Here is a 12,383-nt window from a genome sequence, read left to right on the forward strand (position 1 = left end):
GAGCAGAAGCATTTTACTCAGTTCTGTCATTGAATAGCAAGTGCATGAAGACAGGTGATGCCAAGTAGGAGCAAGCTGACATTGCTAAACAGAGGGTGTTTTAAGATACCATACTTATGTAGAAGAGAAAGGGTACTGACCAGAGTTCTTCAGCAGAATAGAGAGGCTGCAAAAACCAACAATAAATAGAACTGTGCATTCCAGTTTCTGCAGCCATTACCTTATAAGGCAAGTTCATATACCCAACTATGTGTTTGTACAACATGTTATCAAAATCTGAATAAAAATATGCAAAGAGCCATGAGAAATACTCTCTGCACCACACTTGCTTCTGCTCTCATCGCACAGTATCAAATGACAGGCTAGCTGAGAGGTTTGACCTGTACGGGCCCTTCTGCAGGTCAAGGCAGGTCATTCACCAGAGACAATGTGGCATCTGACACTAGGCTACCTTTGACATATTCCTTACAATAATATTTTCTGCTAATGTCTGTGAAGACAGATTGATTGCATAAGCGAAGATTGCTGCATATCCGATATGTGAAAATGAAATCCCCCCAATTTATTTAATGTTTTTGTATGAGAGCCATTATTCAAAGCAGAGTCACATAAAAGCAGTGCCACCACAAGAAGCAGAATTGATGAGAACCACAAAGAAAACATCAGTCAAGTATCATCACAAAGACAGTATCGCTGCTGGAAGTTGTGCATATGCTTACACTTCCTCTCATGCCAGCTGCCTTTCAAAAGCTGTCCTCAAAGTCCTTGATGTCAATGGCACCATCTTGGCTGACACTGAAGTCAGTGACCGCGTTCATAATGACCTGTCTAAAGCATTCAACAAAGAAGTGCTTTATTTAATACGCAGTGTTTCTGTGCAATGATGTTTTTGATAGTGTGCACCAAAGGACAAAGCACAAAAACAATACGTTCTACTGCCAGAGTGGCACATTGCTGTTTTTTAGAAGCTATTTAGGTAGCAATGGGTCTTGTTTTAATTCTAATTGATTTTATTCAGGCCCTAGTGACAGATTAATGAAATATATAAATAAATGTGTTCTCTCATGTACCCACTGCAATAACATCTTGCTTTTAGGCCATCTCTGTAAAAAGACCACTTCACAATAGAGGCCAATTTTTTATAGTTGTAATTGTTCCAATTGACGTCAATCTAACGTCAGCTTATTATTAGGCTGCCTCTGTGTTCAGTAGAAGGGCCACCACCTGCAGTCCAAAACACATCTGCAGCTCTGTCAAATTACCACACTGTTAAGACCAACCTGCTGTAAACTACCAAATGCCTTTTTGCTGCCTGTTTGACAAACCATTCTAAAATCCTGAAAGTTCTAGATCCAAAACTCTTGCATCATTTTATGGTATTCATTTGCTACAACATATGATATGTACTGTAACTTCCGTTAAAGCCACATTGTGTGGGCCTGTGATGTAATAGTGAGGTTTCATTATTTTAAAATAAAATGATTTACCTTTTTATTATTCATTCTATATCTGCATTGGTGTCTGTCACAGCGGTGCACCTCTACATGCATCAATCGTGAACAGTGTTGGGATATCTGGGAGACTGATCCTGGAGGTAGCACTCGGGAATAGAAATACTGGGAATTATATCAAGTAGTGTGTGTGATATAGGCTACATGTTTTGGACTTTACACAATCATGACTAAAATACCTTTGAATAATAACCAATACGTAACCATAGAATAAGTAACTATAGAATAAGTAACTATAGAATACATAACCATAGAATATAAAACCATAGAATACTTAACCATAGAATACTACCCATAGAATAAGTAACCAGTAGTATGATTTGAATGCAGTAAAGAGCCAAAGATACTGTGGAGATGAGCATTAATATATGTATATAAGGGTTTACTCTTTCAAGAGCTAGATAATTTTGCACCAAGACCAGAATGAATACATATTTTAGTAAAAGCATGCGCTAAACCTATGTGGGTGAGCTGTCTTGACCTGTTACATCTCTGAGATGCCTCTCCTATTAGCATTACTACAGTGCCTTCCTCACCAAAGCTTCTTTGTGCTCAGTTGGAAAGTAACTGTTTTAAAACCCCTTTCTAAATGACATTTATATTTAGGTAGAAATGTTTTTAGTTGTTGTTGACTCATTTTTCTAGTTTTACATTATTTACAAGACGGTAAATGTCACCTGCACCATGAAAACAGTCAGTAAAATGAATATGACAGTGTTCTTCAATTGGCCTGTTGGGTGGTTTTTCCAGCCAATTGGGCTATTTTTATTATATTTTGTGGGAGAAAATGATACTATGCGAGAAGTCTATTTTTGGGTGGTTTTAGCAAAAAGCTGCTGTTTTTTTTTTTTTTTTTTTTTTTTTAAACATTAAATATCTGCCATGATTAACATAACACATAGAATCAGAGTAAGATCACACACACACACACACACACACACACACACACACACACACACACACACACACACAATCTCTACCAATAGGATTTTTTTTCTGTGGGAAAATAGACAAAGTTATTTTTGATTTGATGAACAGAAGCCCCTTAGATCCCTCAAAGGAAAGATGTTGAAGTCGTGGGCAAAATACATTATATTAAAAACAGAAATCTTTCCTGGGAACAAGAAGCAGTCTTTAAGGGTGAGAATGTGTCTGTTGTTGGAGCTCGACCACACACATTCATTAGATCTGACAAGAGCAGCTGGCTGTTCATCTGCTACTCTTTATACTGTACTAACACATGCCAGTAGCACTCTGGCTTTAATGTATATCTTCATTACAATGAAAAACTACATTTCAAATGAGATTTGTTTAAACCATATTTAAACTGTTAGTATCAGAAGATACAGCCAGTTGATCATTTTGGCCCGATCGGTAGACACTCAGGTAGGTTTTGCTTTGGCAGTTTCAACGACACTGTTTATATATGTGAGACTGCAGTGTGCACTGCCTATATGTGAGACTGCAGTGTGCACTGTCTATATGTGAGACTGCAGTGTGCACTGCCTATATGTGAGACTGCAGTGTGCACTGTCTATATGTGAGACTGCAGTGTGCACTGTCTATACGTTGAGACTGCAGTGTGCACTGTCCATATGTGAGACTGCAGTGTACACTGCCTATATGTGAGACTGCAGTGTGCACTGTCTATACGTTGAGACTGCAGTGTGCACTGTCCATATGTGAGACTGCAGTGTGCACTGTCTATATGTGAGACTGCAGTGTGCACACTGTCTATATGTGAGACTGCAGTGTGCACTGTCTATATGTTAGACTGCAGTGTGCACTGCCTCTATACGTGAGACTGCAGTGTGCACTGTCTATACGTTGAGACTGCAGTGTGCACTGTCTATACGTTGAGACTGCAGTGTGCACTGTCCATATGTGAGACTGCAGTGTGCACTGTCTATATGTGAGAATGCAGTGTGCACACTGTCTATATGTGAGACTGCAGTGTGCACTGTCTATATGTTAGACTGCAGTGTGCACTGCCTCTATATGTGAGACTGCAGTGTGCACTGTCTATATGTGAGACTGCAGTGTGCACACTGTCTATATGTGAGACTGCAGTGTGCACTGCCTATACGTGAGACTTGCATACGTGAGACTTGCATATATCCTTTGGCCAGATTATCTACATTTTGTACTGACAAATCTAACTAGTAATGTGTTATTTATTACAGTAACATAAAGGCGCCTTTAAACAAAGTTACTTGCGTTTCAATACATGTAGGGAGATATGTGATGATTGCAGATTAAAAGCACTGTGATGTGACATTACTAGCGAGACCACACCGTCATATAAAATGTATATTGTAATAATAACAGTAAAATCACTTTAATTTATGGGGTTTTAATGTAGTGAGGTTTTAAATCATCCAATTTTCTTTATTTTCTCATTAAATGCAGAATGAAGAACGCTAACAACATTTTAATAAGTGACTAATCTGTGTTAATCTTAATACAATTATGAATAATGATTGTAATAAAGTGTGTCTGTTTGAAAGGATAGATTAATTGCTTATTAAAATGTTGCACCCTTGTTGTATGCAGGTTCTTTGTTCTGCATGCATCAAAATACATAGCCTAAATTAAACCAATTTTACTACTCAGTGGCTAGCAGGGAGCAATCGAATTCTTAAAGGGAAAGAAATCGTCGGGGTGAAAAACACAAAAAAGCAGCCGCCCTAAATATAATAATAATAAAGTTATATTAACTAACCCATCCATTATCCTTAACCTTTTAGAAAGTTAAGAAGGTCGTGTTGAGCTGGAGCCTAACCCAGCACACAAAGGGCACAAGGTGGGACTACACCCTAGACAGGATGCCAGTCCATTCTAGAACACCACACACACACACAGAGGACAATTTAGAGTGACCAATCAGCCTATCTTTGGACTGTGGGAGGAAACCAGAATACCTGGAGAAAACAAACACAAACACAGGGAGAACATGAAAACTCCTTACAGAGGAAACCCTAGGCTGGATTTAAACCTAGGACTCTGGCGCTGTGAGGCAGCAGTACTAACCACTACGCCACCATGCCACCCATTAACTAGCATTAACTAGAAATATTGAATATATTAGAAAGTCACTTGTTAACAGTTAAAATAAAGTACCCCTTAAAAGGTAGCCTGATTAAGAGTAATTCCCTTATAAATGGCTTATTTTCAAATAAAAAATACAGAGGTTTTTATTCATTCTGATATTAGCAAAAACAACGAAACATATTAACAATGTTTCTCCACATTCTGCCTTGAATACAATAACAAACTGCTTCCAAGTAGCACCCGTGTTGGAGTTTAACAACAAACACAGAAGGGCAGAATTGAAGCTAGCGTTTCTAGTGGCAGATCACACCGTCATTTCCACTGTGGATTGCTTGTCTGAGGTCGTCAAAGACATTGTATTCACATTCATTCCCATTCGCGTCAGTACACTCCAAAACCAAACAGTGAATAGTTTTTACAGTGTACTGTTATTGTTATTCAACTTCTTCTTCAAATACTTACTTCTCTCCTATAACTTATATCTTTCCTTAAGGTTGCTGTTTAAATGCTTGCTGTTCTCCCTGGTCCACTTCTGACACAGAAAATGATTAAAATGTATTTTATGCATGCTGCACAAAGTGGGGTGTAGCCCCCTCTATGGAATGGCCCTCCAGTGAATGTAATTGAATACCCCTGTAATATGATCCAGCCCCAATATGAAACCGGGGTGCTTGCCAGTTCCACCTGCAGTCTACAAACTACATGTCTGCAAACAGACATTACACAAAATCAAAGATCACCTGCATGTATCATGTATAATAGCTACATTTACATAACAGTGTAATACAAACACAGCATTGAAGTTGAGCATATACACAGTATGTTTCTTCTACCGTCGGAGATTTAAAACCTGCCTCTCAAGTCTTTTGCATTGGGCGCTCATTGGGTAACTTTCTCCATCAGTGCGAGTTGGAGAGATTGAGTTCTGCCAGCCAGCAATCCTAACTGGGGCCCAAATAAAATGGGTTGGATTTCACTCTGAATATAAAACACAATGAGAGGGTGAAGGAGAGGGTGCCAAACTTAAATAAGCCAGATTTAGAAAGTAAAGGCTAAAGAAACAATGTGATTTTATGTAATCAATTTGCTGCAGCTGCAGATCCAGTCAAAAAGGAATGTGAAGGCTACCTGTGAATAAAAAAATGTGAAGACTACCTGTGACTTTAAAAATGTGAAGACTACCTGTGACTTTAAAAATTGTCAAACGGCAAATCTGCATTGCAGATTCCAATAAAAAAATAAATAAAAAAAACTTTCAGATCAGTCTATAGCCCAATTATGCTATTAACTATTGATGCTGTGTAAGCTCTTTCCAACTGTGTGATTCATTTTTTTAAATTTTTATTTTAGGCAGTCTATTTAAAAAAAAAACAAAAAAAAACTGTGATTGTGTTTTTAACCAACTAATTCGAATCTGAAAGATGAGTACTGTACCTCAGTTAATATATTTTTTATTATCTTTCAATAGATGCTAACACTGCTGTCTACTCACTCAAATCAATTGTGAATAGAATAGTGGTGTTCTTTGACATGGTTCAGTGCTTCATTACGTGTGCTGCATTATACTGTGCAGTGGTTCTGAAGGGTCCTGTAATCTTATTCTCAGTAGCACAATAAACTAATTTCCGCAGACAAAAGAAGACACAGAAATTTGCAACAATAACTCAGTTTGTGTACTGATGTGCCAACAGTACCACACACCTACAATTGACCACAATTCCATTAACACTCTTAGAATTGGTTTCATAGACCACATTTCACACAAAGGTTATAATATACACATATGCATTACGTGTGTCTCTATTCTTAAAAAGATTGAAGGCTTCTTACATTAAACTTTTTTTTTCACTCTGGCTAATTTCTTAGTACAATTGAAGCCATCAGTGAAAACCATTTGTTGCCAGAGGTTTTAAACTAGAGACTTTTACACACCTGAAAATGGTGACAGTTTTTCTCGATATTAAGAATAAGGCAAAATGTTCTCTCTGACATAGTCAACAAGCTCTGTTTCCTTATTATTCCCCAAAACTGGACAGATTGTATTGTGCCATTAAAAATAACTCTGCTTGCTGTACACACCAGGCTTAGGATTTAATTATGGCACAACAGATCCCAGATGTGCCTAAAGGCTTGAAGGTTACAAGTTATCATCACTGCAGTGCACTGGAATGCTGTGCTGTTAGAGGTGTCATTACTATTTAAACAGAGGAATCCTCTCCTCCAGGCACTTTAAAAATCCTTCAGCACTTGTCAAACACTTGTTATTCACCCTGGAAAAAAAAAATCACAATACAAATATTACATTTCCCATACCATGCATCAAAAAGAGAAAATCCTTTTTTTTTTTTATTAGGGTGCATTTGCATGCCTCATGCCTGACATACATATTTTTACCCATTTGTTTCTATACATTAAACAAAATGGGTTCATTTGTGGTATCTTGTATACATCATTAGCAGTTTGTTATTCTTTCCAACTGCTGTTCCAGGGCAAAATAATCAGGAACATGGCCCTATTTGAATAAGCAAATAATTTGCTTTTTGAGTTATGAAAACCCTCATGATTTAGCATAAGGACCCTATTTTCTTTTATTTATTTATTTTTTTACAGCTACATCTGACACAAAGCGGCTACAGCTTTGCTTCTGGCTGTTTTCATTATGACAGAACATGGTTTGCCATAATCTACTGAAATTGCATTTGCAGCTTTCTAATAAAGATGGTCTGCTGGTGCGAATAGAGACAGACAAAGATGGAGCTAATTAGTAACAGTGTAAAGTGCTTTCGAGCTGTTTCGGAGCCAGAGGTTATGGACGACCTCCAAAGCTTTACTTGTCTGTTTTTGAAACTAAACTTTCCATACTTACTTAGATTCCTATGTAAGCAATAGAACCCAAAAAGAGGGCTTTACAATCTGGTAAGGCCCACCTCGTGCTGTTGTTCAGAATTCAGTCAATGTTGTGGTAGCCTTCAGGCTTCATTATCTCAACGATGGACGATGTCATGTCATGAGTATTTCCAATAACCTAAATAATAACTCAGTACTAAAAAATAAAATATTCTGCTTACGTGCAGCAGTTCTTCAGTTCAGGTATCTCGTACAGAAAATCAAACATGGTTTATGAACTGTTTATTTTTAGCTACCTCTTAAAAAATGTAAAAGAATAAAAGGTACTGGAAATGTTTTATTTTTTAATTATGATTTGAGTGCACGTTTGTGTACATTTCAGTATTTAAGTTGGAAACATTTGTGAAGGTACAACACCATAGAGATGTCTCTTCTCTTTCCATCACCAAGCCTTGGCCATCGCAAGGAAACAGCTAACTCTGTGTTAATTAGTTTTGGAGACAGTACAGTTAATTGCTCGGACAGCACTGTTTCAGAAGTAACCGAACAGTGCTCTTAAAGACATTAAAACAATGCTCTCTTAAGTATGTTTTTATTTGCTACTAATTTGTCTGGCTTTAAAAATCAATAATTCATTTGTTTAGTATGTAAAACTCATGTCAGAATAATGAAATGCATAAAAGCAAAGAATCAAATAGAGATTCAAACCTAATGAAAATGTTAGGCATTGTACATCATATTACCTGCAGTATTCCTTGTCTTTTTATATGCAAATAAAATATCTTGAACTAATCCAATATTGATTAACAAAGTAATAATACAAGTGGGTTACAAATAAACTAAAAGGGACTGGAAAGGAATTTAAGATAAAGTTGCAGTACTCTTACACAGCACAGAGCCTGACAATAGAAATTAACTTAATGAGGTTGACTAGCACTGATATGTGGAAGTGTATTTTTCACTGATGTGCCACTGAGATTCAGCAGGATATCAGAGCTGCAAGGACATGGATCCTTTGATCAGACGTGAACAGAACATACTGGCTACAGGCTTCTTTTTCATTAAGAATCGTGAATTTTTCTAAGTGCTCAATTGGCTCTGTGCATGCTTGGTCAAAAACAACAATGTATTCCACAGACTCGTCACTGATTATGCCAAGCAAGCTGTTTATTTGCACCTATTAACAGGAGTTTTCTGAAGCATCCCCTCATTGTAAATTCTGTATCCTGCTGTTCTCCTGTCATTGTTAACCCCTTCCCCACCTGGCTAAATATGTTTCATATTTTATTTGAACACCAAAGTAAGATACAGAATTTTATTAACAATAAATGCCTAACAAAATGCTATAGTATGGGGTTAAGCTCCATTTCACGCATTGTCAAATTTTGTTTTGCTTCAACCTTACTCCCCTCATCACCTCACTCCCTTTAGGTGATTGGCTCAATCCGCAACCATCTTAGTATGTGTGCTACTGCTGGGAATGTAGCTCACTTTTCATCATCATTTTGTCATGAAGGTAAACCTTTCACCAGGGCCCCTCTTGTCAAATCTTGTCAAACAATAAATATTTGGCTTGTGATGCCGTGCCCTGGCTCTTGTTAAAATGTCTCCATGTACTGGAAACATTTCTTCACTTTCACTCTGACTTTCGAAGAATTTTTTTTTCAAGTTGTAAAATATAACCTTCTCTGGCTTTTAACATAGTTTTACAGTCGAATGCACTTAAGAGATTCACGTGTGCTGTTTTCAGTAAGCACTGGCTGTGTTTACCAGGCCCACGTTTTCCGTTTTCTTGCAGAATGAAGGACCATGGGCTGTGAAAGAGGAGTCTTTACTGGATCTGGATTTCGACCCCTTCAAACCAGATGCATCAACGTTGATAGGGAAGACTCAGTCCCCCAGTTCTCAGGTTCCCTTTGTACCTCTTTACTAATGAATGTGTAATGTACAGTAATAGTATAGTCTATGTGAATGCATCTCTGGCTACGTCAGAGGTCAAAACAAAGTTGATTTAGGGTGGTGTTTGAACAGTAGAAATAATCAATCAGACTTTACCAGCAAGTAAGAACCACATACAAACATGTCTAGTTACCCCTTTTGGGGTTATTGTGGTATGCACATGCTGTGAAGAAATATAACAATAACAATAAGTATCATAACTACTGTTAGTATACTAGAATATTTCTTTGGAAGCCTGTAATTATTGTGACAACTCTAAAACACTGTTCAGAAATGGCTCAGCTGAGTTGAGGTATATATATACTTTATTTGCTGTAACTAGTGGAGAGATGTATTTTTAAACAACATGCACAGCTACTTCTCTAATAGAAACCTGGTTTCTAAAATGCCTGGTTAAGCAGCATTTATTTACAGATAGTTGGTTTCTTAAATATGAGCGTGGTTTTAGTCAACCTCTGCAATAATAATTGTACATTTTGGTGGAATCGTACAAAGCCTTTTAACTCCATTTTCTTCTGGTTCCTAACCTTGATTTTTTCTTTTCTTGTGGGCATCTCTGCAATCTTTATGCTAAAAGGATAATTCCAAGTATTCTGAATGTGAATTTGAATACTTATCTTAGAAAGAAGATACTGTAGGTGATAATAAATATACATGAGAAATATACTTGATTAATGGGGCCCATTAAAGTGTAGCCAACCGTATACAAACCATTTGTAAAAAAAGAAAAAAAGCACACATTGAATAAATATACACAATAACTGGGAATTTGCTTTTGAGTGACCTTGCTTGCATACTAATGGTAAGAGTAAAATAACCACATGAAGTACAATATTGAGTTTTGCTGTTTTGTTTTGTTTTTTGTATACTGTATAAGTTATGTTTTACTTTTACAGGCATTACCATGGGATTTGTGGACGGTAAGAGTATAACGTTCTCACATTTTATTTTTAAAATGTTGTTTTGAGAGCTACTATTTGAACGTATGACGCATTAACTGGTTTTACAGTGACTCATTTTCCTCTGCAGAAAAGTTATAACATGAGAATAAGTTGCAAAACAATTATGAATACATTTTTCTTCATGTTATCAAATGTTTTCTAGTCATTAAGCTAATCTGTGTTGTGTTTGTGTCTAAACATGTTTGTCTATATTTCCATGATAATGTGCAGTTCTAGCAAATGTAGGTTTAATAGATACTAAGAATTGAACTGGAATACTGTATCACAGACTAAATAGCCTTTTGGTGTATACTATTGAGGTTCATGCTTGATAGAAAATAAATGAAAATGTAATCATCTACTTGTGCAACGGGCACAGTCTTAACTACAGCAAATGGTTCTGCTCAAATAAAGGCTTAACAGGAGATGGATTTAATTTATTTTGCAATAACATAAGAAGTATTTATGAAAATGTGTATATTTATGTTTCTTTTTAGGCAAGCGCAGGGCCAGCACAGCCTGTAAGTAATCAACAGAAAGATTTGCCTGGTTTAGATCAAATAATCGGAATAATACATTTTGGTATTTATTCTGCAAACACTTCAATTTGTAGTCATATTAGCTATGCTTATATTGTTAACAAAAGCTTCCCTAGTCTCGACTGTTATGTAGTCTTGCTGCAGTACGAATCCATACATTTCATTTTCTCTAGTGCTTCTCATTTTAGCTGTAATGTAATCATTTTAGCGCTGTTTTTTTTTCTATTTTATTCTGATTTTGGCTTCTTTCTCATTTAAGTCATTTTTGTTCTTTCTTTACTTATCTGTCTTATCTAAAGCCTGACTCTTCAAAAAGTCTCTCTCTCTGTAACCTCTCCGTGGATAACAGCACTCAAAGTCACAATGCAGAAGACATTACCCGATCATATTCTGACCAGGGTTCAAGTGGTGGCTTAGCAACTAGCTGGGGCTTAGACTTCAGCACCGCTAGTGTCAGAGACTCTGAGCAGCTGTCTTCCGAAGAAGAGCAAGGAGGGACTGTGGATGAAGTTCACCAGTTATGTTCGGACCTTGGGAATCCTGTAAAGGGACAGGAGTGGCCCCCAGCAGACAGCTGGCAGGAAGCACCTCTGGAGGAGCAGGCAGATACTGCAGATGCAGAGGTTAGGACCTGGGAAACTGATCAATGTCAAGAACAGGCCCTCGACAGTGATCCCAATGCTGAGGGCGACGGTTTGGTGGCAGGTGCTTTGAGTATAGAGGATGTTCATCTAGAGGGGGCTTGGGTAGAACGTCTAGGAGAGAAGAGTGATGAATGTTCAGAGAACAGTGAGGCAGGCTGGATAGAAGAAAAAACAATAAGTGAGCTCAAAATGCCAGGGATAGTATTTACTGATGAGTATGGGCAGGAGATACAGGATGAAACCCTGATAGGGCAAGGAGTCGAGAATGAAGGGAGATATGTAATAGATTCTGGGTGGACAGAGGTGGATAATAAAGGGCAGGTTGAGGAGGGGGACCAAATGGATGGCGAGCTTATGGAGGCTCAATGTATAAATACTATAAAAAGTGATGATACTGGCCTTGAAGCATTTACAGAGGGGGTTGACGAGAAGCAAAACACAGAGAACAGCATGTCAGAGGGCCTGAAACAATGGGATAGCATGTGTCAAGTTTTTACTTCCGATAAAGAACCTGAGAACCTGGGAGCAGAAGTAGCAGGTAATGTGGAGTTTGTGTCTGAGTCTACGATGGGAGACTGGAATGTGGAAACAGAAATACATAACTTCAGTGACACTAAGTCTGAGGATGAGCCCAGCGTTTTAGGACAAACAGAACAGAATCAAAGCCTGATCGAATACTTTCAGAAGGAGGTTGCCCTTGAACCCAGTTCAGAGAGTGCACTCCAAATGCAAGACACTAACCACATAGGGGCTGATGTTCAGGCAGAGTGGCCCCCTTGCCCAGAAACCATAGAAGTGACGACAAACAAAGAAGAAAAAGGAGGCGGCTGCAGTTCTGATGCATGGGGAGCAGATAAGAATCAGATCTGGCCAGAAAATTGGGAGCCAATG

General features: G+C 37.8%; 1 protein-coding gene across 3 annotated transcripts in view; it reads left to right on the plus strand.

Annotated features, from left to right (window-relative positions):
• Nucleotides 1-12,383, plus strand: part of LOC121314238 (amphiphysin-like) — an 80,565-nt gene that overhangs the window by 47,842 nt on the left and 20,340 nt on the right. For all 3 annotated transcript variants that reach the window (XM_041247274.1, XM_041247275.1, XM_041247276.1), the window contains exons 12-14: nt 9,208-9,318; nt 10,265-10,288; nt 10,807-10,830. In XM_041247274.1, coding sequence (XP_041103208.1) covers nt 9,208-9,318; nt 10,265-10,288; nt 10,807-10,830 — 159 coding nt within the window. The remainder of the gene's footprint in view (nt 1-9,207; nt 9,319-10,264; nt 10,289-10,806; nt 10,831-12,383) is intronic.

The sequence above is a fragment of the Polyodon spathula genome, chromosome 4 (genome assembly GCF_017654505.1).
Source record: "Polyodon spathula isolate WHYD16114869_AA chromosome 4, ASM1765450v1, whole genome shotgun sequence".
Taxonomy (NCBI): domain Eukaryota; kingdom Metazoa; phylum Chordata; class Actinopteri; order Acipenseriformes; family Polyodontidae; genus Polyodon; species Polyodon spathula.